The sequence below is a fragment of the Calidris pugnax genome, unplaced genomic scaffold (assembly GCF_001431845.1).
Source record: "Calidris pugnax isolate Ruff unplaced genomic scaffold, ASM143184v1 scaffold28, whole genome shotgun sequence".
Classification (NCBI taxonomy): Eukaryota; Metazoa; Chordata; class Aves; order Charadriiformes; family Scolopacidae; genus Calidris; species Calidris pugnax.
The window spans coordinates 9,094,143-9,121,100 of record NW_015090842.1 but is presented as its reverse complement, the minus strand read 5'-3'; the positions used below and the strand labels follow the sequence as shown (position 1 = coordinate 9,121,100).

General features: G+C 37.2%; 1 protein-coding gene across 1 annotated transcript in view; it reads right to left on the bottom strand.

The window, feature by feature from the left end:
• BANP (BTG3 associated nuclear protein) overlaps nucleotides 1-26,958 on the bottom strand; it is a 135,815-nt gene that overhangs the window by 48,101 nt on the left and 60,756 nt on the right. Inside the window, exons 8-10 of the mRNA XM_014942091.1 lie at nucleotides 23,652-23,782; nucleotides 20,023-20,085; nucleotides 18,557-18,601 (exon numbers count right to left, since the gene is read on the bottom strand). Of these exons, the coding sequence (XP_014797577.1) occupies nucleotides 18,557-18,601; nucleotides 20,023-20,085; nucleotides 23,652-23,782 (239 nt within the window). The remainder of the gene's footprint in view (nucleotides 1-18,556; nucleotides 18,602-20,022; nucleotides 20,086-23,651; nucleotides 23,783-26,958) is intronic.

Here is a 26,958-nt window from a genome sequence, read left to right as displayed (position 1 = left end):
CTCCTGTAGTAGTTTGTATTCTCCCTCACACCCACGGCAGCAGAGTTTTTACCACAAAGCGAGTGGTTTGCTTTGATGGACTAATTCTACTGCTTTAAAAAGCATTTTGCTTTTGAGGTTCTTCCATGAGATGGCTATCACACTCTGATCTCTTATCACAGAAACACTTAAAAAAACCCTTCAGAATTGAAAAAATGGTTCTTGAAACTTTGAGTAGTCCCACGGTTTTCTATGATTTCAACTACTTTTAACACCACCTGTCTTAGAAGGTAAAACTGCCTCTCTCCCCCGTATTACAATTCTTCCTGGAATGCAGCACTGTTCCAATTTCTTGGTTCAATTTCACAGTTACCTTTCTCTTTCCGAGTTAAAAGAAAATTGTTAAACGCCTCAAGTGTGCCAAAACCAGCTATTACTGTCCAACCGTACTCTTTTTTGTTGTCCTCAGTCCATTCTTCTTTAAACTCTTCTGTACACCTAGCAAATTTCAACTCCAATGCATGTTTTACATCCTCTGTTCTCCCACTGAGGATATCTTCTATTTCCTTTTTATGCCTCGAACCACATGGAATTCAGCGATCACACAAGATTTCTGAAAGGCTGCATGTGCACGTTTGTGTTGGGGGTTTTTTAATTATATCTCCTGTTCCAAGTTGGCTACGCAAAATAACAACATAACCTTCACAACCCTCTACGTGTATTTTGTCTCAAAAATTCAGCTTTTAAAGCAGCTGCCCCTAACACCTCACCTTGCTGCTGAGAGCGTGACAACCTGGCACAATTAAGCTTTTTTTCCTGAAAATAAGTATTTTAGAGCTCTTGCACGGCTACCAAGAAATGCCCTGGAGGAAGGGCTGACTACGTAACGCAACACTGACAGGACTGATTTATAGTGAAAACATATGATATTGATGAGGAAAGCAGTCTCAAGCAACTCCACCGAAATGACACTAACACGGCAATATCAAAACCACCGTGCAGAAAATTAGAAGAAAAAAAATAAAAAATGGCACTCCCTTGTGCTTTCTGATCTCAATTACCACTCACGCTCAAATGTTGTGAATTTTACATGAAGTCATAATTGGAGATCACATTTATGGTGCTGTGCCAGAACCTTTATGCTCCTGCCCGCGCCGGGATAAAAGAGCTGGAAGCCCGACAGCGATCAAGCCGCTGAAGTTTTACCTGGCAGCCACCGTGGAACCCAAGGGACAGAGTTGCCCAAATCACTCTGAATTTGAGAAAGGCTGTTAGGTCTTTGAAACCAGTTCGAGAAAAGTGGCATGAGCATACTTCAAAGGCACTAGAGCGCAGTATATTCAGCAAAAAGCATAACCAAGGAGGAATGTCAGGACAGCCAGGAGCCAGGCAGGCAGCCTTTGATGGGGCTATGAGAACAGAGACCAGGGGAAACCAAAGCAAAGCCAAAATAAGATTCTTAAGGAGCCAAACTTTTCCTGGAGCAACTACAGAAAAAAAGATGCCAAAGACTATCCTGGGGGAGCAACAAGCCCCTGATTAGACATATGGATGACTATTGTAAATAAAATATAGCAGAGCACAGAAAGTCTACTTTTTTACCTCAAATGAACAGCTCAAAAAGCCTTTAAAGAACAGCACAAAAATGAAGTTTTTTATTTAAGCTAATTCTTAAGATAGTGCTCTGTAATCCTAAGAATAGAAAATCCATGCCTGTTTTTCCACAGAAAAAAAAAAAAATCTAGAGTCAAAACAACTCTAAAGCAACTTGATATTTACAGTTTGCATATAATACAATATTCTAGTACTAGTGAAGTCTTTGCAAACCGTGCAAGACAAAGAGCTGTCTTCTGTCAAGTCCCTACTTTCAAAACCAAAGGTTCCCTGCTACCCATCAACGCTGCTTCCAAAATACAAAAAGATGGCCTGTGCTTTAAGGGGATGCATCTAGTCCAACCTCATTTTAAAAGGCATCCAGGTCCTCCATTTCACTGGGTTCTCTGTTCAAATGTCCCTATTTTTAAGGCTACAGGGGAACATTACACCTTAGAAGACACATTACACCTCTTCCATAATTTAAAACAGATTTTAGAAGAAAAGTTACCTTGTGCCCACCAACATATACAAAGATGAGAGAAATAATTAACAACGAAAAGTCTCAGTAACTGAAATGCTGGTTGTGTTTAGCATCAAAACAAACAACAACAACAACAACAAAAATCAATAGCACAAGCTTCTACATGACAACAGACTTCGCTATCCAGATGACATAGGTGGAATTCATAGAACCAAATTCTCATATAAAAATAAATATGTATTTAGGTAAGTGTTACATATTTCCTACATATTTTCTAATAGAGGGAGCACAATTGTCTTTGATGAGTAACAAGGGTTGCTCTCAGCTACGATGCATTCACACTTCAGGTGAAGGTTTCACAACAAAGCTTAGAAAACATTTTTGTATGTGTTTGCAAAAAATATCCCAGCCAGAATCATCTATGTTGCTGAGGAACACAAATGTCTCAGGATGCTCCAGAACACCACTGTTGTCATCTTTGCCCTATAGCTTTTTTTGTATTACTAGATTGTAAAACTTTGCCCACAGAAACAAAAGATTTTTGTTCAACAGTCCATTTCCTTTAGCATATATACAGTCTGAGAAAGCACGTGGCTACCAAATTATTCCTTTAAACTGTTCTTTTAATTCCTCTCGGCATCTGTTGGTCAGAGAAAATAATTTTGTTTGCATTTTTTAACTACTGCGCTGGCCGTAGCACCATCATTCCCCAACACTATTTTGGTAACAGGCTTCACAGAGAAAGGCATAAGGGAAACTTCCTCCACATTTTTTACTTTTTAAAGGAGATATTCTCAAAATAATTCTACTCTTAACTACACGCTTAAATCTTTGCCCTGCCCGTAACAATTACAGATATGAAGGAAAAAGTGTAATTTTCACATAGTTTTCTCTAAGAATGCATTACAAACTCAATGCCACAGCATCAGCCTGAGCACGGTCAAATGAGATGGCACTGGTACTGTCTTCTGGGGCTTTAAAATTCAATTTCCAGAGCACCTGCAGGAGACACACTGGAGAAACCCTGCGCACGCAGAACCACATAGGGTTGTAAAATTTAACGCAGTCAACTCGCTTTAAACACGAGCTCTCGCTGCTTATACAGCCCGGCACAAATCATTCCTTCCAGTAAGATGCTATCACCAACAAAGCAGATAGTGTCATATGAACCATAAAACTTAATGGACCATAAAACTAAATACATCGTAACTCACAGGAGGCAGCTATCATTATTTGTGCTGTGCAAGTTCATACTCTTTAAAAAGATGATTCTAATGCACATTGGATTATTTTTTATTTTTTAACACTGAAAACAATTTTGACTTTTATTTTTCCCCTCACAAAAACATTTCATTTCAAAACATTTTGGGTTGAATGCCTCAAAATTAAATGTTTCGTGTGTGTTTTTACTCCCGTGTTTCCCTACTTTTACTGCTTATTATATTGCAGTTTTTCTCACTGAAGCAAATACAGAAAAAACTTTCCAAATCAGGAAAGAGGAAGTCTGGGGGTTTTTTTAGCTTTTGATTTTTGCACTCAGTTGGGTTGACAAAAGCAAGGATTTTCATTTCATTCAAACATTTTGCACCAATTTCTGCTTTAATAATAATTACAGTAAAAACACAAACAGATGACAAATCAATTTATCGTTTTAATAAAATGTTTTACTTGAAATGGAAAACGCAATTCTCAACAAATTCAACATTTGGAATTAATATGGCATTTGTATGAATTTAGAAAAAAATTCAAAATAAATGTCAGTTCTTGTACTGACATCAAGGTCTGACTAATAAAAAACAAACCAATTAACCGCAATGCCTGAAGTCTGTGACTTTTAAGTCCTTTTCTTGATCATTAGTGTTTGCAAATGCTGGGAACAAGAGCTGCTGGATGCCATGTGCCATTACAGAACTGGAGCTGGGGAAAACCACCAACTTGTCGGTTGTGTTTTCCTGGTCTAAGCAAAACAGATTTAAAGAGATACCATTCACTTTCAGGGGATAATTTAAATAACATTGATTTTCTTTAAGCCCTCTAACTGTGGACTAGTGCATAATTGTAAAAAAGGGAATTAAAAGGAGTGAGTTTTTTACTCCAGGAAATCCTGAAGAGGAAAAACTATAGATTTCCCTGAAATTTTCAATTCATTAAGGAGAGAAACAATGGGTCAAAATCTCTCTCACTCAGTATTGACCAAGTCTGAGAAGTAGGATTGCACCGTTACAATTTCACAATTTATATAGATATTTAGACAGAGGCTGAAAGGAAAAGCTTAGTATTTCAGGCAGGAGAAAAATCATAAAACAAACATTTAATGCTTATGAAACAATCTGGCTTAGCCTGATGTAACGGAACAGGAAAAAAGATTAAAAATCTGTTAAAAACATGGAATGTTGGTACTTCCCTCAGGAAGATGCCAGCTTCCAACACACCATAGAAGTCATCATTCTTGATCAAAGCTAATAAAGCCCTGACTTTGCTAATGGGGTCACTATAGCGTGACTGCACATTGCAAAGTGCTACAGGAAACGAGAGACCGATGTTAAGGCGCTGGTGCTGCTACTGCTGGCAGCGAGATCAAGAGCACTAATACTGTCCATTCGGTCAGTTATTTTGCAACATTCTAGGAATTCTTTTATTCCTCTGACACTGTCAGCTTTGCTGCAAGTTTTCATGAGAGCTTTCCAGAAAAACCAAGAGATATGAAAGTACAGTGAAAAGGAAAATTACAATTTAGCGATATTTAACTGTGGCTTCTAGCACTGTTGCAAGTTGTCAAATGTGTTACATTACTATAAAAAAAAAAAGACACGCTCACAGAAAAAGAGGACCCAATTCCAAATTCAGATGTTCTTACTTTTTAAGGGTGTCTTTCCTTTTTCATTAACCAAGTCAGTCTCAATCTACACTATCATCAGTGAGACAAAATTATGCTCTTTTAAAGGTCAATGACAGATACTTGATTATTTTTTTTTTAAATCAAGTTTGACAGCAGTCTCCAAATATATTCCACTTTCCTCCCATAATAATGAAAAATACACCATTCGATGTATGGAAAACTAAAGCATCTGTGTTATCTTCAATAAAGTAACTCCAGAAAGTTACAGATATTGTTAAGCCAAGACGTGTATTCTTCAAAGCAAAGATCTAAATTGAATTTTCCCAAAGGAAAGGAGCACTTCTAATAAAGACATTTGCAACTGATATACCTAATAAATGCTCTTATATAATGATATTTTCTAAAAGAACAGAAGACAGTGCCCCCTGAACAGTTTTATCTACCCTTTTCTAGGTCAATCATTCAGAATCCTGGATTTCCTCAACTACTACTTATCTACTCCAGATAACGTACATGGACTCAAATGGGAATCATCTTAATTTGGAAAATCTCCATGGAAGAAGGAGCATCTGTTCCTTGTGTTTGGGGTTTTTAAGTATATACTTACATAAACGGTAATGCAATACACTTATGAAACTCATAAGTGATTTTTTTTTTGCTGTTACAAATTCACTGTTGAACTAAATGGATTCCAAATAGTGGTAAAATTGTTAGCATCACTTGGAAAAGAATTAGGCCAGCAACAAATGTTTTTGACAGTTCCATTCCCATTATGCAATTCTAAGTCATATTTCTTTAATTCAGACCAGATGATTCACTGATCACTCCTTTCTTCAGGTTTCAGATAGCGTCTCCCTGATATACCACCATCGACAATGACAAATACACACCAAAAAGTAAAATCACATGCTATTTTACCATATGCCTTTGAAGATCAGCGTCCTGTTCCCTGGTAGTGCACAGATACACAGACAGAACAGCCATTCCTTTAGGAGACTCACAACCTGGGTTCACCCCAGAATGCAACCCATTAGCATGTGGCTGTACGAGACGCACGCAGAGTGAATATTATAGGCAAGAATTTTATCTTCACTACTGACTTTTGGCTTACCTCTGTATGCAACACTGGGACACATTCTCTTTTCTATATGCTTAAAGCCAGTTTCTATCATCTGACTAAGTCTTTTTGTAGATTGACCTATTATAAAACAAACTTATCTTGAAGGAAAACCTGATCCCACCAAAGTCAACAAGAAAAGTCACCGTGCCACTGTTGAAACGATCTCATTCTTTTCACAAAGCACAGTCTCTGGTTCGGTCTTTCTTCCAGTTTCCTCCTCTCTACATGACATCTCCTTTGTTCATACTTACAGCACAGTAATGTCCTATCCTTCAACTGCACACTATTTTCTTCCTGCTGTAATACCTGCCTTCTGCTACAAGAAAAACTCAAAACCCCAAAAATCTCACAAGGCAGATCTGGAATTTACAAGTACTGGTAGGTATTTTCTCATTGCTAGCTGTTTCGTCCACTGACCTACCAGCACCACTGACATTTTGCCTCTGACTGGATTCATGCATTACAGAAATTTCTGCAACCCTCAGTCCCTTTACCAGTGAAGCCCATGAAATGACTTAGTTTTGGAGTTAAAACTCCAGGACCAACTCAGAAGCAAAACAGAGTGAGTTTTGGAAACCAAACACAAACTAAATGTAAGATGGGCTGGATGTGAAGACGGGTCCTACTGCTCAGTCCCTACTGTGGGACTGAGATACCTCATTTTCAGTGCCGTTACAAGCCACCTCTAACAAAACAGTTAACTAGAAAATCACACTAACATGATAAATAACTTAAGTCTATCACTTCCTCCTGGTGAACTCTGTAACACTTCTGCTGTTTAACACAAATATTTAGCAACATTCCAGAAGCATGGAATGACATATTTCAGGAATAAAAATAGTTGTAAAAAAAATGAAGCAATTTATAAAACAGATTCATTCATAGCTCAACCCTGGTTGGAGCCCAGAGTTTCTTCTATCAAAGAAAAAAGAATATCTGTGTGTAAAGCAGTACTGGTTTTTGCTTCCAGAGCAGTCAGGAACTGATAGCTCAAGCTGAATAATTGATGGAGCCAGTATACAACAACTAATCCCAGCAGACTGGATCAAATAAAATGAAGCAAGTTTATAATTTAAAGTACTTATTCCACAAAGAAGAATTTTGTTCACAGAACACTAAAGAAATGGCTAAGACAAGTTACAGTGGGTGATCTTCCAGACATACTTTCCAAATGCTACTCACAGTAGTACAGAGGCGTACTTTGAATAAAGTGAATTTATATCAGCTAATTAAAATAGCATCTGAGATCAGAACTGAAAGCTGCGCTGCTGACGTGGGATTTCAATGTCTAAAATAAGCAATAAAGTGGTCATCTTGTAGGTTTTTTTCATATATGTTCTTGAAATAGAAACATATATTAACTTTTAAAAAATACACTGAACTACACAGCATCCTATATGGTTTGTTCCAACTCAGCATACAAATCACAAAATTATGGTCTTTGATCAACTTTCTTCATTTTATTATATATTCGTTCAGCTAGTTTGAAATATTTCAAAGATTCTGGAAAACTGGACTAAAAACATATTTGAACTATGGAAAGGATTAAATACATCAAAAACAGACATAAAAGTCAATCAGCTGGTCAAATCTCACTATATTTAACATTACCTTGTTAAAAGCCTGAAAACTCCGTGTAAATCACAGGTTTTCTTCTAAAAAGATAAGCTCATTCTTCTTTTGCAATAGAGCCATTGTGGTTTAATTTCTAAAAGGGATAGCTTTTGTGACCAAACTTGGCACAAAGCAATTGTTTTAGTGGAGAGGAGACAAAAATAAAAAAAAAAAAATTAAAAAAAGAGAGCAGTTTCCCATGTCCACAAACTTAAATCAGTCACAAAAGATTTCTGAAGTCATGACCACTGTTTGTGAAATCCCATTGATCATTTAACCTGGGCAGACAATATGGAAGTCTGGAAACAGATTTAAATCATCAAGATTTACCGTTGCACTTAACATAGTGGAAAGATTAATTAAGTTAATGGCCCAAACTCTATACTTGCCATTTAGTAACCTGACAACACATACACATGCACACACTTATTTTGGTTTTCATTAGGCTAAAAGGAGATCTCCCCACGTTGAAGAGCTAAGCAATCAGCAGGGTCTGCCAGCAGCAAGCAAGTAGTTGGGATCCAGCCAAGGAAATTAGCATTATAATGTATCCAATATCAACCCATCACGGGCATTGACAGTCCAATTGTACCAACCATTCCCAAAAATCCTTCTTGGGTCGGGATTTAGAATGTGGGACGGTGATTTCTGAACACACACACACACAGAGTACAGGCATCCCTAATATTTAAAATAACTGAGCATGGAACTATTAGAGCATACAGTTCTATTAGTGGAACAGCGATGGGATAAGGGCAAATCTGCAGCATAAAGACAGGGTTCATATCACATGATGAGAAAAATCATAAATGAAGAGCACTAAAAAAAAATAAACAAAACAAAAAAGAAATGATTTCTCTAGATTAGCCCAGCAAGATAGCTTTGTGATGACTGCTATTCTACAAGCAGAGATTTTTATTACCAAAATCTCTAATAAGAGACAGCTTAGACCTATGCCTTCTATGAAGGTGGAGAAAATTATTTTTCCTTATATTTAAAAGATTATCATTTCATATCTCATCTCTTCTTATTAAGTTTACAGCAATATTAAAACAAGATTTGGGTGAATAAAGAACATAATATACTCCAAAATAGAGAACATATTCTTTGGAGCATTATAAATGCTCCTGTCTGCTTCAATGGAATTTTAATGGAACAACCCACCCTCTTAGGAGAAAAATAAAAAAAAGATGACAGAAAATATTATCCTTTTCCAAAACATTCATTAAACAGCCTTGCTATACAACCACCACAGATCACTCGTGGACTCTGTTGCCCAGGGACTGTATCAAAGAAAATACCTATAAGAGCTTAACAAATCACCTTTATTAATTCTTTCCACCAGTCAGAACATTTTTACAAATGGAAACAACTAATTTGGAAAAAAAAAAAAATCCTAATGCATATCAATGTTAAAATAATGGCCGACTTTAACATTTCTCTGTACATTTCACTACTTTTGATCAGCAAGCCAAAGAAAAACAAGCAAGTCTGTGATGAGAGAAAGCTAACAGTGCAAGGCTCCGTGGGTCAGTAAGAGAGACATTGTATTGGGGACTGGGACTTCTGAACAGAGGACAAAAATAGTTGTGTGACATAATGTCTAAATCTTGAGAAGCACTAGGGAAAAAAAAAACATATGTTTAAAACACAGACATTATATTACGTGCTTACAGCCAAGTATCTGCTGGAATTTACTGTTTGCTCCCAAAACAAATCTTTACCTGCGTCACTGAAATGAAGCATGAAAGCAGGGTCAAATTTGAATTCTCTGTTATTAATGGGATGCTATTTCTTTATTGTTATATTTTGCCAAAAGCTGAAGTGACAAAAAAAAAAAGAGCCTTGAATATGGTATTTTGCTGCCAGAGACTTTGTTTACTTTGCCTTCAGTAAGGACTTAATTTTTTTTTTTAGCATATAGAGGTAGACTGGGTGTCAAACTAGAAAAGACAAAAAACCACAAGATAAAACCACTGTGTGGCTGTTGATGTATGGTATTTAATGATAATTAGTAGATGGGGAAAAGCTTCTTAAACAAGTTGACTTGAAAGGCAACTGCAAGCTTTCTTACATGTTATCTCCTAGGTGCTATACTAAGATCCTGGATGAGACAAAGTGTTACCACAATAAAATCAAAGGCATCACAATTACAGCTGCCCACAAGACAAGATCTAGGACTTCACACAAAGAAGCAGAGCAAGTGCCAACAAATAACAATTACAAAGCTGCTGATGAAGGATTCACAAGGAAGTCCAGCATTTTTCAAGAAGTGCTATGTCCAAATGGTAAAACAAAAATGGCTTTTTAGGTCTCAGACCATCACTATGGACCCCACGAAGTTTAGTGGAGCCAGAGAGCAGACATGCCCATAGTTTCCTAAACTCACATTTTAAACCAGGTGCTGAACTGCAGATTAACAACAACAATTAATGACCTTTGATAGAATACAACACATAAATATCTAGGCACCCAACCTTAAGTACACTAAAACAACTTAATATTGGCTTTATCTCCAAAGTAGCAATTCTTTTCTTCCACTCCCGATAAACTTAGTTACGCCCATTTCTTTCTTCCTTGTTTCCTTCCTTTCCCACATGTAAAATCTACTTGGGTACATTTCTCTGAAAAGCACCATAAAAGCACCGTCTTTCCACCCTCTTATTACATTTACATGAAAACTTCACACCACACATCAGATCAGTTTGTTTGTGCATTGAGTGCACAAATGTATAACAGTTACTGCTTGTGCCATCCCACACTCTAGAGAGATGCTGCTTTTATTTCAACATCATATAAAGGCTGATTTAAAGTGGAGAGAAGAAAATGCAAAAAATATTTGCTAATTTTGAAAAGAGTCTTTTAACCAGCCCCTACTCATGCTTGATTAAAAGAAAACAAGCTAACCCAGCATTCAGGATCAGCAACCAGGCAATGAAAGATTCTTTTCAATAGCTGGAGATATCACAAAGATATCACATATATCCATCACGATGAATGAAATAACATCAAATTTCAAGAGGACTAAAAACAACTTCAAGGGAGTGCCAATGTATACCTGCTACGTCTTGGAATAGAGAAACGTAGTAATAAACATGTCTTAGAGTGGAAAATGTTGAAGTCCTGAGGGCAGCAGGGTGTAACAATTACTACATTTGACAATGGGCCATGCTGCTGGAAAAAACCACTTTTCCTCTTGACCCAGCTGAAGATACTGTTCTTGGTGATGTATCAGATGTGGATGTAGCTGGTTTTCTCCATAAAATAAAGCAGTACTTTCTGGCACAAAATCATGCAGAAAGAAAACTAAATGCAGCCAGTTTGTAAATGAAACTTATGACCCAATAACATCTGCAGGGATCCGATACCACTGCCTCTCTGGTACAGAAGGTTTTTTTACTGCCTTCCCAGCAGCATGCACCATAAATGACTAAGAAGATGGAGACAGCACAACGGAAAGCAAAACATCTTAAATCTCAATAAGGTGAAGACTTGTATAAATAGCAGGAACAAGGTATCTTTTTTTGTACACTGCTCAAAAGTTGCCAGGGTCATCCCTCCCACCTCCTTTTTAACAAATCTTAGCTTAAGGAAAGAGTTATAATACATCTTTAAGCAATAAAAAAGTGAGAAAATTACTGCATGTGGTCGGGTAAATGCAGCGAAACTCTCAAAAAATAATAAAAAAAAAAATTAAGAGACTCTTGCCTTTTCTCTTTACCTCAAATTTAAAAAAAACCCAACCAAACAAAACCCCACTATTAATCACTTGTTAAATAACAGAATATTAAAAAATGTGCCAGTAAAATATTTAAGTTTTCTATTCCTTGAAGAAAACAAAGAAAAAATTTTACACATTTTGAAATATAAAACAGTAAGAATAAAAATTGAAGCTACTTTCCAGTCATGGTAGCTTTCAGTATCTGCTACAGCTTCCTGTACTGATCAGTGAGTGTAAGACATCCAATAACTCATTTCTGAGATTTTACACAATTAACAGGGACAGAAGTATAATTAGACGCAAAGAACAAATACATACTCTTACTGCTATAAAAGAGTGCATTCACTTTCAGGCTCTCCAAGACAGCCAAAAGGCAGAAGGATCCCTCAACTCAGTGGCACAAACATGGAAAGAAATGGTCCTGTCATCGTAAGTGCATTAGAATTTAAGCCTCAACAAAACAATACAGAATCTCTGGATTTGCCACAGAGGTGTTTTTCAAAAATGGTAACTCAGTCATAGAGCAAGGGCTGCTGACTCTCAATCAGCTTCTAAATCACTCACCATTTTCCTCACAAGTGGATACATTATGTTATGTAGTAAAAAACATGTGGTATCTTCAAAAAATACCAGAATTAGCTTTGCATTCTGTAACTACAGAGAATGAGTCTTCCCATCAATAGCTCCCAAGTAGCAGTTCCGTTTCTGTGTTTTTTTCCCTATTTCGTTATGTTTCGTTGACTACCATGGAAGGACTGCATTTTCCCCAAGTACCGTCTCTTTGTATTGGGGTAGAAGAATTCTGTTGTTCTCTCGTCAAATATAATAACCTGGAGTAAACAATTAGCACACAACAAGGGCTGCTGGAGACCAGTTGGTGTCCTACTGGACAGCATCTTACCCTGCTTTGCAATAAAAGAAGGTACAAACCTCTACAAACACATTTTAAATTCTGCACTTACCTACACTTAACATAGTTTATTACAGCTACTTTTTTTGTTACCCACAATTAATAACAAAAATTTACTGGTTTTCTTATAATGCTAATTTTTCTAGAGATACTTTCTATGGTACTGATCACCTAAAGCAGAAGGGGTTTTTTCCCCAAGTTTTTAATCCATAGACATTTATAAGTTTTCATGCACTTAACTGCTTTAAAATTAAATAACTCAATTTGCTAAAATACTACTTTCTCTAGCAAACTAAGTTTTCAGAACTAAAACTTATGGTGAGTGTTTTCGAAGATCTACTTTGAGGAACCGTCCAAGTGGAGAACCCCTCTTCTACGGAATGCCAAGTTAGTGAGCGTATGTGCACAAGACACTATATTCAAGCAACAGCAACACAAAAAAAAAAACAAACCCAAAAAGAAAAATCTTGTCACTAAAGTGCTCACACCTAAGTATTTTAAGCAATCTTACTTTATCCATAAGTACACTGTGCTTCTATGTGAAATTTGAGTAAAGAACATGTTGTTTCAAAACTATTCTCTTCATTTTTGTCCCTAAAAATAGAGCAGACCTGCAAAACTTCAGTACAACCTATTACTGAAGAACTATAAGCTAAAAATAATCTTTTTTTTTTTTTTTTCAAAACCATACAAGCAGTTTTTTAGTTCCAGCTGAACTATATTGGGTTTTTAATTTTGTTGTTTTTCTTCTAACAATCCTGTTTGTTTCTCCGTGCGCATTATTCAAAGCAGATGTGCTGAAACAAGAAAAAGCCTTTTCAGTCTCGTAGAGCAGCTGACGCAGAAGTTTAGGTCGTCTTCCTTGCCCTCGGTTGCACACAAGCACACGCGCGTGCACACACGGCCCCTGTGTCAGCAAGGCATGCAGAAAGACTCACGCGGTGAATGCGTCTCTGTCCCCGCGGTACGACACTTTACAAGGTTGATGTCGGAGCAGCGCGTTTCTCGCACTTCAAATTTCCTCCTCATTTTCTTCAAGCTTTCGCCGAGAAAGTTACCGACAATCATCTTAATACTACTGCCCTCTACTGCTTAAAAATCAGGGACAGGAAAAGAACTCCTACCTCCTATTCATTCTTGACTGAGGAACTTAAATAAAGAATTTTAGAATTTTTAAAATCTAGAATTTCTTAATTAGAACACATTATATGAAAATTAAGAACTGTGGAAGATACTTCTCAGTTTTGGATAATACGTTATTGAAGCTGTTAATATTGGTAGAAACTGCAGTATCTATTCCAAAGGCTTAGTAAAGGCAGTTAAAATACATATTCAGAAAATACATTAAACAGTTTCTTTCCCAATAAAATAACATCTGCAAAACACATAGAAGTGAGCAGAAGCTGAGTTAATATGTCAACACATTTTTGTTTGTATAACTGAAAATCATGCTTGTGTTATGGATTAAATTGGACCTTAAAAAAATGCGGTGCCCTCACTGAAACGCAAGGTGTGAGCATCTCAATAATGATCAGGGGAGTAAACAGAGGTACAAAAACTAGATGTTGAAAATGTTGGTTTAAGGCTGTCCCATATGTTTGTAAATAATTACCTCCACAAACCAACCTATTTTCTTTTTAGTTTGATCCACTCACAAATAAGATTCACTGGATAGTACATGGAATTATTAGAACAGGTTGGGATTTTTTCCCCCTGAACATTTGGAACCATTTCTCCCCCTTTTTCCATTCCTTTAAGATTTAACAGCTTGCCCTTCGCTTCAGACTCCATCCAGCAGAGCAGAGAAACAGGACAGATGTTTCAAACATAGGTGATGAGGTCACATCTCCTTCTGAGCTATATTACAGGGCGTACTATGTGTATTGAAACCAGACCTGAACGAGACATCGGATTCATACTCCTCCTGAGGACATTAAAGACAAACTCTCACTGATCTGTTTCTCATACCCATCTATATCCTAACCTTTCAGGCCCAACAGCAGCAAGCTGCTACTTCATAGCGCTGAACTCAGCCATATTTTCTCCATTAATACAGCAATTTTCCAAGAATATCTTCTCAGATCAGATTCATCTACTCTCATATGATCATTAGACATATGAGGATGCTCTTCTAAAGCTTTCTTGGTGAGCCACCTCCCCAGCCCCGCATCTGAACTCTCCTAGACTTCAGGGCTGCCACAAAGCCCACAGCAGCAAGGTCAGGGGGAAAGTTCAGAAACAGATAATGCAATCACTGCTCCACAAAAATGCTCGCTGAGCTGCAGAAAAATGTGTTATTAATGTGATCCCCTCTCTCTCTACATACACGTAACTCAGCAGTTAGGGATGGGTCTCATCGCACAGCTTTGACTACAAACTTATCTGGAAGACAATGTGTCGACAACAATATGAGATGCCAAGTTTTTGGAAATTTGTAATGTAGCAGAAACAATTCTGCATGTTTATTTCATATGCACATACAGTAAGAAAACTGATACTAGAAAAGCGATTTACACTGATTAGCTTTTCTTCTGCTAAACCTATCGTACATACTGTTTGCTCTGGATTCTCCTGCTGCTTCTAACTTACCTACAGATACTGATACTAAATGAACTAAACGCTGCTAATTCTTACTCATATTTTGTTCATTGAGCAGAACAAATTGTCAGCTCTCCAGGAATATGCATGATCATATTTTAGATTTTAAACTGCATTAACTTTTTAATTTAAGAAATAAGGATATTAGTTGAAGACCATTTGCCCGGTGTCATTTCAATTAGTTTCTAAATTAGAGAAACACTGGCTGTGAGGATGTACAAAATGGAATGTCTAAAATACAGCATCTAGGAACGTCAAATTACTGAAATTGTCCTGTTCTACCTCTTTATGCCCCAATGTGTATTTCTCAACATTGTGGCACTACATGAGCACACATCGAACACCTCCTGGGATGCAAAACACTCCAGCTCAAAGGAAGAAAAGGATGGAGTTTGGATGAAAGGAGGGCAGGTAATCAGAGGACAGACAGACAAATTAGAAAACTCTTGGTAATTCATAAGTATAAAATGCCAAGTCCAAAAAAAAATCCCACTGGTCCACAACTTCAAGTGTTAGTTAATATGAAGTCTAATTATTTTTGCAGTTTGGTATTTTTATTAAACGTGCACTGAAATATGAAACCTTCAGCTAATAGAACACATGTGTAGGTAGAAAACGTTCTTTTTGGCATGATTTCATTAGTTCCACGAGCAATGATGCCAGAAAAACAAGATCTAAATTCAGTGCAACTACCAGGACAGACAATTCGAGAGGGGGGGAAAAAAAGTTAAAATCAACAACTGGCAGCACTATGCAGGGAAGTCAGTATTTATTACTAGCGCTATGAAGCTTAAAATGTATCTATCGGCTTGGAAATTTTACTGACAAAATTTCACAGTAGATTTATGCCACTTTTCGCTTTAGTTCATATGAAGTCAACAACTCCATGCTTTGCAATCCCAGCTTCTTGTAAACCTTTCACTTGTGATTGTGAGTGAAAGCCGCATCGGGCGGCAGGACTACGCCTCATCGGAAGAGAGAGAATCTCTAACATCTGGTAAGTGTACAGTAACACGTGGAAAACAGCAGCACGAGAGGAATTTTCAAAGGGAATATTTAGTAGTCAAGCTAAGATCTAGTACCATTAGTAAGTATATATTAATCAGCTAAGAATATTCAATTACTGAAGTCTTGAGAGTGCCGTATTATTCACTCCCCTTATTATCGATATTCTTCAGTGCCCCTTGGAAGTTCCAAACACGGAAGAAAAGGCTACTCTCCTGAAAAGTAACGGACAGGTGGGAAAACTACAGCAGTCTCTTTGATCACAGGTCATGTACAGATGATTGCAAGCTACTGGATTGTTATGACTTACATTCCCACTGAACCATATCATATGACAGGTTTTTGTGCTCTTATCCCGCTACAAGTGCCAAGGAAAATGTATTAGTTTCAACTTCCATTTTTAAACCACAAACACAGTTTAGTTTTAGCTCATTTTCCTTTGCAGTTTTTATGAGCTAATAGCTCAAAACACACATCAGCTGATGAGCAGAAGACAGCTGAGCCCCCAGAGCTCCCCTCTGCCCCTTTCACATCTCCCCCAGCCAGAGCTGTGGCAGGGAATCACATGAGAGCTACTCATCCCCTTCCCTGCACAACAGGGCCACATGGCTTCAACGCAGAATGGAGATAAAAAATCCCCCAAATATTTGCTTGCTCCTATTTTTCTGTCCACTGGAAAACAGTTAAGCAGCGAATACTTTTGGAGGAGCCTGAAGGTTGCTGTGAGTTTGCACAGATGTCAGCTGAAGTGTGACAGCGCCGGGCTGCCGATTCTCCAGAGACAGCACTTACTCTTTTGCTGAGTGCACGAAGAGAAAAAAAACCCCAGTATTTCACCATTTGTTTTCAACAAAAGTTTAGAAGCAGGGCCCAGAGTACAGTTACTTAAAAAAAAAAACCAGAAATTGGATGCGAAACTGATTTCCTACTTACACACGTACAGCCACAACCACTTCAACAGAACCGAGGTAGATCTGCTCTGCTCTCTCTCAGTACAGATGCTTTTAGACAGGTAAGTGGATGTGGATTTCAACTAAAGAATCAATTAAATTATGCTTTTCTTCCCCACCTTGTGCATGCTCTCACACTTCACACTTCAAACATATATCATGTATCCATATATATGCACAGACACATGTAGACACACATTTACAAACACATACTTTTAGAAAATCCTTCTTCCAGTGTAGCCTTAATCTACAAATATGAATGCAGTCACTCAGGCAATCAGCAAGACTCCACTTATGGGCATTTAGAGTTCGTAAATTTTTTCTACTCTAGAATTTACAGTTTTTTACCATGACTATTTTCACACAAGACACGGCTCAATGCTACTGTTGTATAAAAAGACTCACCTCTCCCTGCCTAACATGGGTGGTTTCAGGAAAAGCTGCTGATCCAAGCATTTCCCTTAAACACAGCACGAACTCGCAACAACACTTAAACCTACATTCTTTGGTTCTATTTAAGGAAGAGAAAATCAATTTGTAGAATACTTGCTATGAATAGCTATTTCAAGAGGAAAAATAATGGTACTAGGCTATAATAAAAAAAAATGTAACATAATATACATGCCACTCTTAGAGAGGCATAACGCCACCCAATATTAGTCTTTTAAAAACGTGTAATTTGAACAGCAGTATTTCACAGAGAAGGAAAATCCCCACAGTAAGTACTAAAACAAAGGTTCTGACGCATCTCAAAAAAAATCACCTTTCCTAGTCTCACTTCAGCAAAGGTACTTCTGATTCAAGTCTCAGTTAAGAACATTTAAAGTGTTTTTTAATTATTATTTTTTAAATACAGGTTAGAATGCTTCCCCACGTAAATACTGTATGCGGTCAAAAGTTCAGAGTCCCAGTAGCTTCTCAAGGCCTTTGAGTTCAAGAACCTTCATGATGTCAGCCTTTTCGATTCAGGGCAACATTCAAGTTCTAGCCATATGTCTCACAACTTATTAATATTCAACAGGAGCAGAAAAAATTCATAATACGTTTATTTAAGCAGCCTGGCTAGAAAGCTTCCTACAGGAATATTTTTGTGCTGTGGATATTTTAATATAACTCAACATTTAGTGAAGTGTGTCTGAGATCAAATGTCAGCAATTTTCCTGACACCTGACATGGAAATTCTGCTAATTTAATCACTTGTTGACTCATCACTCAAAGTAAAAGCTTCTTTTTCTTACCTCATGTATGCATAAGCACCTAATAAAGCCATCTTATCAAAAAGAACAAAAGCAGATGTGAAAGATCTGTTTCTCCCAAGACAGCCATATAATGAAAAAATAGCTGCTTAAACCTCAGCAATAAATGTTCTTAGGTTTACATGGACTGAGTTCACATCTGGCCATAGTGACAGTTGATAACAGAGAAAAGAACATACCATACACAATATAATCAATCCAGTTAGTGACGGTAAGAGTGAAGATGCCAAAGACAAGCAGGTAGAAAATATATAAAACACAGGGATAAAGTATCTTGCAGGAGTAATGAAATAAGCTTAGTCAAATACTTTGAATCCAGAGACAAAATACTTAGCTTACACTTTATCATCTTGCAAGTTGTTTATTTAAACAGGAAGACCAGAACAGATTTTACTCTTTAAAACAGCCACTAATAATGTGACATCATTCCAACTGCAACATTAAAGACCAAAGTAAAATACTGCTTAAAGCTCAGTTCTGTTCCTACCTGCCCATCCTGACCCACGTGAACTTGATGTATCTGCAAGTTTCCCTGTAAAACAAAAGCATTGACAATGAACATGACTTCGGAATTTAAAAAGTTGCTCTGTCAGGAAAAAAAGGCCTGTTTCTCATCTTATTATTATAACAACTTCAATATTAAGGAAATCTATTAATTTAGGAAATTCTGCTGAGGGTTTTTTTGGCAATCCAGCTGCAATTCAATGGTCAGCGCTTTAACCACAAAGGATAAACAGACTAAAAAGCAAGGAGATTTTTCAACACCAGGATGTTTTGCTTTTTGAAAGTTACTGTATAATGTACAGCATTTTTATGCAAAGTCTGTTTGTATGGCTTGAGGTAAGACTTTTGTTTTTCCTTATTTATATAAAACTGCAAATTTGAGTCTAACCTTTACTAAACTAGAATTAGCTGTATAACACTGTATGGAATGCTAATTACTATTTGTTGTTATAAAGTTACTGCCTCTGCTAACAGACTTTTTATTTTATTAACATTCAATACCAAAGATCAACATAGTTCTATTAGAGGAATTACATCCATTGCAAAAAATTGTAATTAATTTTAAAGGAATCTTAGCTACAAAGTCTAAATAGAAGCAGTATCTTTACAAAATGAAGTTTTTATTTATATGCTGAGAGATGTCTTTTCAAAAGTGTACTTAGATTAAGAAAAAACAGCTCCCCAAACACAGTGACTTGCAGTGAAATAACACATTTATTTGAGGAAAAAATACCAATTCCTTGATTTGTGTGTTTTCTGCATTTTCTCTTACTGGCAGCACTTCCTCTTATTTGAAGCTGTGTACATTGTAATAAATTTAAAACCAGATGTTTTCATCTGTCACGGGCAAATGTAGTCCTTAAAAGTCTTACATATGGGAACTTCAGATGAAGCCAATGGACACCCGTGCGTGCTTGAACCTCCGGATCAATTACAACTAGTATCTGCTGAATCATAATTTTTTCTGTGGCTCTTTACCCAAGAATTGCTTCAGTTTTATTCTAACACACTCTGCATTCCTTTAGAGCCAGAACATTTTGATCCTTTCTTATTTCTCTCTAGGTCTGACAAGCTCTTCAAAGTAGACTGCGCATTTAACTATAATATTTATATAATATTTACAATAATATTTATTCTAGAGTAGCTCCCTGTGTTAACAGTATTCCTCTGCACCAAAAGTGTTTTTATGAGATGTAATTTAGGGTGCTTTGGAAATGGATTCAACTAACTCACAAGCAGATATGCTTAACATTGAGTAAAAAAACTCTACAGGGAAATCATACAGATTAAAATTGTATTATGCATTTATGTTTAACCTTATTTTGCTATTGCTTCTTCATGTAATCCCTGGTCTCTATAGCGTATTGTACCAGATCTCAGAGGTTTTAGAATTGGGGCCCAAAGTTCTGGCCAACATGTGCTCCAGAGGCACCCACACTTTTGGCTCACCTCACTGTCCTGCGTGATTTGGACTTGCTCTCCTTGAGGAACCTGGGCTATGTGGAGATGGCCCTGTGGGATCCGCAACAAAAGAAAACACCAAGGAGCATCAGAAGAAAATCATCACTAGAGGAAGAAGCTGTTACCTTGGATTCAATACAGCTTCACATACATGCTTATTCAATGAAAACCATCAAAGATAGCTTTAAAAAAAAATAAAGTGCATCCATACTTCTCCATCTTTTTATGCAAAGTGTAAGCTGGGTGACAATGAAGAATGGTTCATTTTAATGTATGAGGAAAGAAAATAGGCATAATAATAAATAACATTCATGTAATGCATTCCTCTGTAGACAAAGTATCTGCATTTTTGACTGATACACAAAGCATGGGACTAACGCGCTTTGGTAGATTAGAGTTGTGCCTGAAACACCATTTAAAGCCCTTGGAAACTCAGCTCTTAAAATGGATACACCAAGACTAACTACTCACTAAGAGTGAGGTTTTAAAAAGTTATCTGTTAGTATCCATGTATCATTGTAAATTCACATATTTACGGTGAAGTATGGTACCATGCTAAAGATTATCTCTCAAACTGCTATAACCTGGCATGAAGTCATCGATGTGACTGCAGTTACACCGGTCTATGTGAGCAGAGAATCTGCCCTAACAGTTTTAATAATGTTAATACTTTGTATTGCTGACCATACCCACCACTTCAGAATGGTATCAAGCCTACCATTCGATCATAACATGGATAAGAGAGTGGACGGAATTCCTTGCGCATCCTGACCAGCCCAGCGAAGTCTTTGCTACTGTGATTTACCTGAAGGGAGATTGGATTCTAAATAACCTACTTCAGGGTTTATAAGGCTTTGTGTTCATTTTAATATGCCTGCATGAGACAGAGATTAAAGATAATCATTTGGAATTCTGTCAAAGGCTCTTCTTATTTTATAACACAAGAACAATTGCATGTGATTTTCAAAGAAACACAGATCCCTCTATTTCAAACAGTTTCATTTCCTTTGGAAGGAAACTGTCTATTTATAGGGAGAAAAAACATACTGAAAGTATCACTCTGACAATGGGGACTGTATATAAAATTAGAACACAGCCCAGTCCATGTTGAGATTAGAATCACTTTCCCTCCTTAACATCAAGCTCTCAGGGCTCCCAGGAAAAAGCACTGAACATTTAAAAGATCCATTTATAGTGTTTTCAAATATAATCAAACCTTTCTGACTACAGGGAGTGGGGAGAGGTGATTTTCTTCACCTTTGTACCATGCAGCATTCCAAAAAATGAACTGCTCACTCATCTTTTGCAGATACGTAGCTGGCCTTCAAGGACAGGCCTTATAATTTCTTCACAAATTCAATTCAATACTGATTATTTTTTTTATAGTATAAATAACTGCTACCTTGCTAATGACTCTTAACCTGATCTATAAGCATCACTCCCTAGAATTAAAAAAATTTCATACAATTTTCCCTTCTACCTTGTCTTTCAAGACTTGAAAAATACTTTTCGGTCATCAATTAAATCTCATAAAAAGACCTATACAGCAGCTAAGAAGATATGCTCTGTAGAATATATAGGGAAACCAAGAGAAAAATTCACGTGACAATACTGTAAAGTTATGGTAAATGTGAAGTGGAAACAGAATCTTTGCATCCAGCTCCTGTATTTCACTGAGAATGCTCTCAACTGACAGGAGGGAAAAAAAGTTTGCGAATTAATTTATTGAACCTCTCTGTAGTTCTCTTCCAAGTTTAATAATAGTAACTCAAAGCATTTAGGATCTAGGTCCGTTAAGCAATTACTCTCTAGGATTAGCTCCTCAACTTCCATGTAAGTGAGATGGTACCCAGGTACCCAACAGGAGAGGGGAAGGGAAAACTGAAGGGGTGGCCTGGACTTTCCAACCCGACCTGAATCTCCCAGCTCATGGTTCCCAGCAGCCCTTACACCCACGCTCCAGCTCTTGCTTTTCTCTTTCTAAGCAACCTTTTTCACTTTGGAAAAATGTGGTCTCTATTGCAATTTCCTCAACTGTTATAGTTGCTGTCTGGAATTCCTCTCCATCTCCTTCCACTTCCATGCATTCCTGAAAAAATATTCTGGCTAATATTTAAGTCCTCCTTTTAAGCAATGCTTACAGCTCCAGCAGCTGCCTTCAACACTGTGCCACGCATCTTGAAATTTTCCCCTAACTTCCATGAATTTTCTCCTCTGATTCTTCTACTGCTACTCCATTAAACCTTCATCGGGTCTTACAGACATGTCTATTTTTGATAACATTCCAAAAGAATCTGTCCTTCACAGCCCTTTTTTCTTCATCACATTTCTGAGCAACTTCACCATTTCCACACTGACTATTTGCAGCTTTACACGAACCAGACTCGCATATTCCCTGTGTTGATAGAGAGTTTTCATTCTTTATGTGCAAATTATTCAGTTGGCCACATTTGCTCCTTCTCTCCTGCACCACCTCTCGCACTTGGGGAAAGAATATTATAAATATCTACTAAAGACGTTTCATTATCCTACTCTTCTTTGTACTGGTGTTGACCAAAACCTTTGCAACAGCCAGACCACTGAGTGCTACAGGTTAGTGTTGACTAGTATCACTCAAGAATTCTTGCTTACTTGCCCATGCCCACCTGGTTTTTTAGCCTGATATGTAAGAAAAGTGGGCTTATATGATCATCCTGCAGACATGTCTGTGCTTAGACACTGCCTGGCCCATACTCAGCCTTCTGGGTACCATCAAAAACTCTAATACCATCAGTGAAAAAGGTTCTCTGTTATACGACCACGCATAAACGCTGGAAACGGCAAAGCCTGAAGTTTTTGAAAATTAATGGCAGACAGATTTCACACATTAAATTCTCAGGTTTCTACCGCAGAAGAATGAGTGTGCAACTACAATTCACTATTTCTGAATGCCGCACGTCAGAAAAGCCACACAATCCGTTACTTCATTATTTTCTTCTACTTTTTTTTTTTTTAAAATTTGAATTTAAAACAATCCTTGTAGTCAAACTGTGACACGTGGAAACTAAAGCCAAGGTGAGTTTTTTCACAGTACACTAAAACCATGTATGAAAATAATCATGGCCTGAGTTATGGTAGGAGTCTCAGGCTTAAAAAATGTCAATATTTATATCTTTTACTTATATACATTTATCTAAATGAATACACATGTAAAAATCTGCTAACAGATACTCAGAAATGCTAAAAATGCAGGATTTTTTAATTAAAATATATAAATAAATGCATTCTTGTTTTGAAAGTCATAGCTAGAACTACCTCTGAAGTGTAAATCATACACTTAGGAGGTCTGTTATTGTTATTATGGCAAACGCAAGCAAACTGCCAGGTAGAGACTAATCAATTCTAGATACAATAACGAATGTGTATTTACTTGCAACAATTGTGTGAACAAATCCTGCATGAAGATTTGTGTCAAAAAACTGTAAATTTTTTTCCTAAGCCTTCAATGTTTATTTTCTGAAAATCATGTGATAGGTCAGTTCTTCAAAATAAAACAAAAATGAAATTTCAACTGAAGCAAAGTTTGCAATAATCTAGATTGTTTAAGTGGAATAATTTAGATAAAATTGAGTACATACTACTTGGACTTGTCCATCTTCTCCTATTTGGTGGATCTGAACCTGCTGAGCGTTGGCTAGTGCATAGTGTAGTGCCTGTGGCTGGTTCTGCTGGATCTCATTGGAAGCTGAAACTGAACTCTGTGAACCCTCTGAAAGAGAAACAAAAATCCAGCTTTATTATACATGTACGTCTCATGTCAGTAGCCATGCAACAATGCATACATAAAAATTGTGGAAAACAAAAGCTGTCAGTAAGGAAATGCGGATTATTTATACATTAATACATTAATATCTTTATGCATGTTCATTGCTCACCTGTAGATTTCCTACAAATTCCAAAGGAGTTCCAAAGGCTATTCTGACTCTGAGAAAGCGTATCTTTAAAGAGCCTCTTTTTAATCTAAATTAAAGGTTCTGCAACTGTAAAAAGTCATATCACAGCAAAAGCACATACTTTTCCTAAGCATTTCAACACTTTATTTTGTGCACCTGCGTAGCTGAGAACTACTACTGTCACCACCACCACAGGGATATATCTAAAAACCTACTGTATTAATCAAAATTATCATATTAATAAGGATATTTCTCAATTGTTTTTCAAGACCCATCATCTATAATTCATACTGACACACAAGCCTGGAATTATATATTTTTTTAACCTCAAAATGGGAGATTGATTTTTTGACTTAGATGAATTTAAACACACTGCAAGGTAAAGCCTTCTGAAAATGCCCCTACAAAAAGGAAGCCACCTGGGTGTTATCTTGGGGTAACAGTGACAGCCCCCGGGAGAACCATCACATGATTTCAAAAGGACAACAACTTGCGTTAGAAGGCTTCTTACAGGCTACCACCAGTCCATTCCATTGTGATTTTGTCTTTCCATCAGGCTTCCCAGTCCCCCACTATGCAACTCAACAGCTGAGTTGAGTCACAACCCAACTTCTAGTCAAGCCACAGTGTCCAAATACATAATCCTTCATTTAGATGTGTGCATGTATAAACACACACACATACCTTCATATGCTCAAACACATACAGCGTAAATGTAAATACACATACACAAACAGCAAAACCAGACTTGGGACACAAGTGAGACAAGATGTGTGTTTTGCTTACAAATTTAATAACCTTCTAGCACTACTTTTCCTGGAGCTTACACTTATCATTATACAAACTGCAATTGCTGTACTTCTGAGAAAACATGAAGATGCATTTCTAATAAGTATTTATTTTCTAATTTAAAAGCACAATAAAAGGGTATCAAAGAAGTAAGAGCTGCAGGAGATAAAAATATATATTTACATATATATTATATGCACACTTAAAAAATATTTTTAACTGTAAAGTCCAAAAGCCTTTATTTGTAAACAGTCTTTTGCTTCACAGATGCTAGAAATTATGATGCTTTTCAGAGGTGGGAACAGGAGATACAGCCTGAATGCAATCATACTGTACGTCTCACACGGTCACTTATAAATGGATTTCAGTTGGCTTCACTGCAACCACCACAGTTGGGTTTTCTTTCTTTTTTTGTTGGATTTTGGTGGGGTTTTTTTCTTCATAGGAAGAAAGAAGAGAGAGGATTCAACAGTGTCTAAAAACAAAACATCCTTTATAAGTATTGTTTTTCCCCTCTAAATCTCTGACCAGACAAAAGTAATATTTATCCATTTTTAAACATTCCCCATTAAAAACAAACACAAACATGAATAGCACACAGCTTGAAGAGAGGATATGTCAACAGTTATAAATCACTATCATGTAAACTATCTCGCCTCACATTTAGCACTTTGATATATTAGAGAATCCCTGGCACCGAGAAGCTCCACAGCTGAACTCTTGCTTTGAAATTTTCCATGGCAGTAGCTCCAATGGGGCACTTTGACATGACAGGACCAGCTGATGGAGTGACACTGCTCAGCACGTTGTCCTTGGCATCCCCAAAGCACCCACCACTAGAGGCAACAGCTCTGCAGCCACCCCCACAATGAAAGATGCTGCACTGACCATTCCACAGGTGATTAAGTTGTGATGCAGGGGGAGAAAAACCCCGATGCTGAAATATTCCTTCCTCTCAAGTTGCAAGTGGGCCTTTTAAATTTTGTTTCCTGCATGTGCTTACGAGTCAAAGAAAATTTAGCCTCAGTCCCTCTTCTCAGACGAATGTTCAAGAGTTGGCAAAATCACCCGCACTGAAGCAGTTATTTCTGCCGCGTTTCTCAAAGCTAATCTTCCTCAGACATTGCTGAACAAGATTAGATTTGTCAGACAAATGTAATTTATAACTGTTTCAAGACTATGTGTGCTTAATTCTCAACTAAGATCAGTTTAAAATTCCCCACTTCAAAGGCAAAACCTTTTGGCATTTTCTAATTCTTTCCTATTCTACTTCGTATTTATCAGTTGAGCATCTGGCTTCTCATTTTGGAAGGAAGTGCGGGAGGTACAGATTCTGCAGCAGAGGGGATTCATGCTCAGTCTCCTTGTATGTTGCTCTTCAAAATTGTTTTCCTAATGTACAGGCCTCCCAGCTCACACTTCTGCTTACAAACTGGGACGTGTTTCCTTACGTCCTTGCTATGCAGTCCTAGCGAGGAAAGGTTAATGGGCAGATGAAGCAAAGCAGTCCTCAAAAAAAAAAACCCACAAAGCAGGAAAAACACCATAACTGAACAATTAATAGAAATAAAGCTGTATACTGTAAACTATTATCTCAGCCTGACTCATCCCGTGCTAAATGCCTTCAATTTTGCAGAACGGCTTTGAAGATTTGGCTGCACATCCATTTTTATATGTGACATCTCAGCATAGGCTGAGCACTTCAGCCCAAATCTACATATAAATCCCAAAGTCATAGAACTAATTAAAAATTCCAACATGGAAAACTGTGATAACAGCTTCAACAATCTTAAGAGAAATTAAAAGAAAGGGAGAAGGCACTCTTCAATTAATCCTCCTCCCCAAAAACTCATTTCCTACCGCCTTCCCTCCACAGACTGCTGACGTTTTTAAAAAGAGTATCTTGCTAAATTATCATGGCAGCTATGTGTACAACTCCTCAGGAAAAAAAATAAAAGGAAAAAAAAAAAAAGAGAAAAACACACATTAAGGACCGAAGTGTTGGCTCTGAGAAAAGCAGAACAAACCACTGCAATTAATACCTCAATTCCAACAAAAGGCAACAGCTTCAAACAGAACCACCAGATCAAAAAAGGGAAACCAACTTCTGCCTAAATATAACAGTCTGCTACACCAACTTTATGCAACCTATAAATCTTGTGGCTACTGTAAAACTGTACCGTCAATTAAATGTAGAGCAATC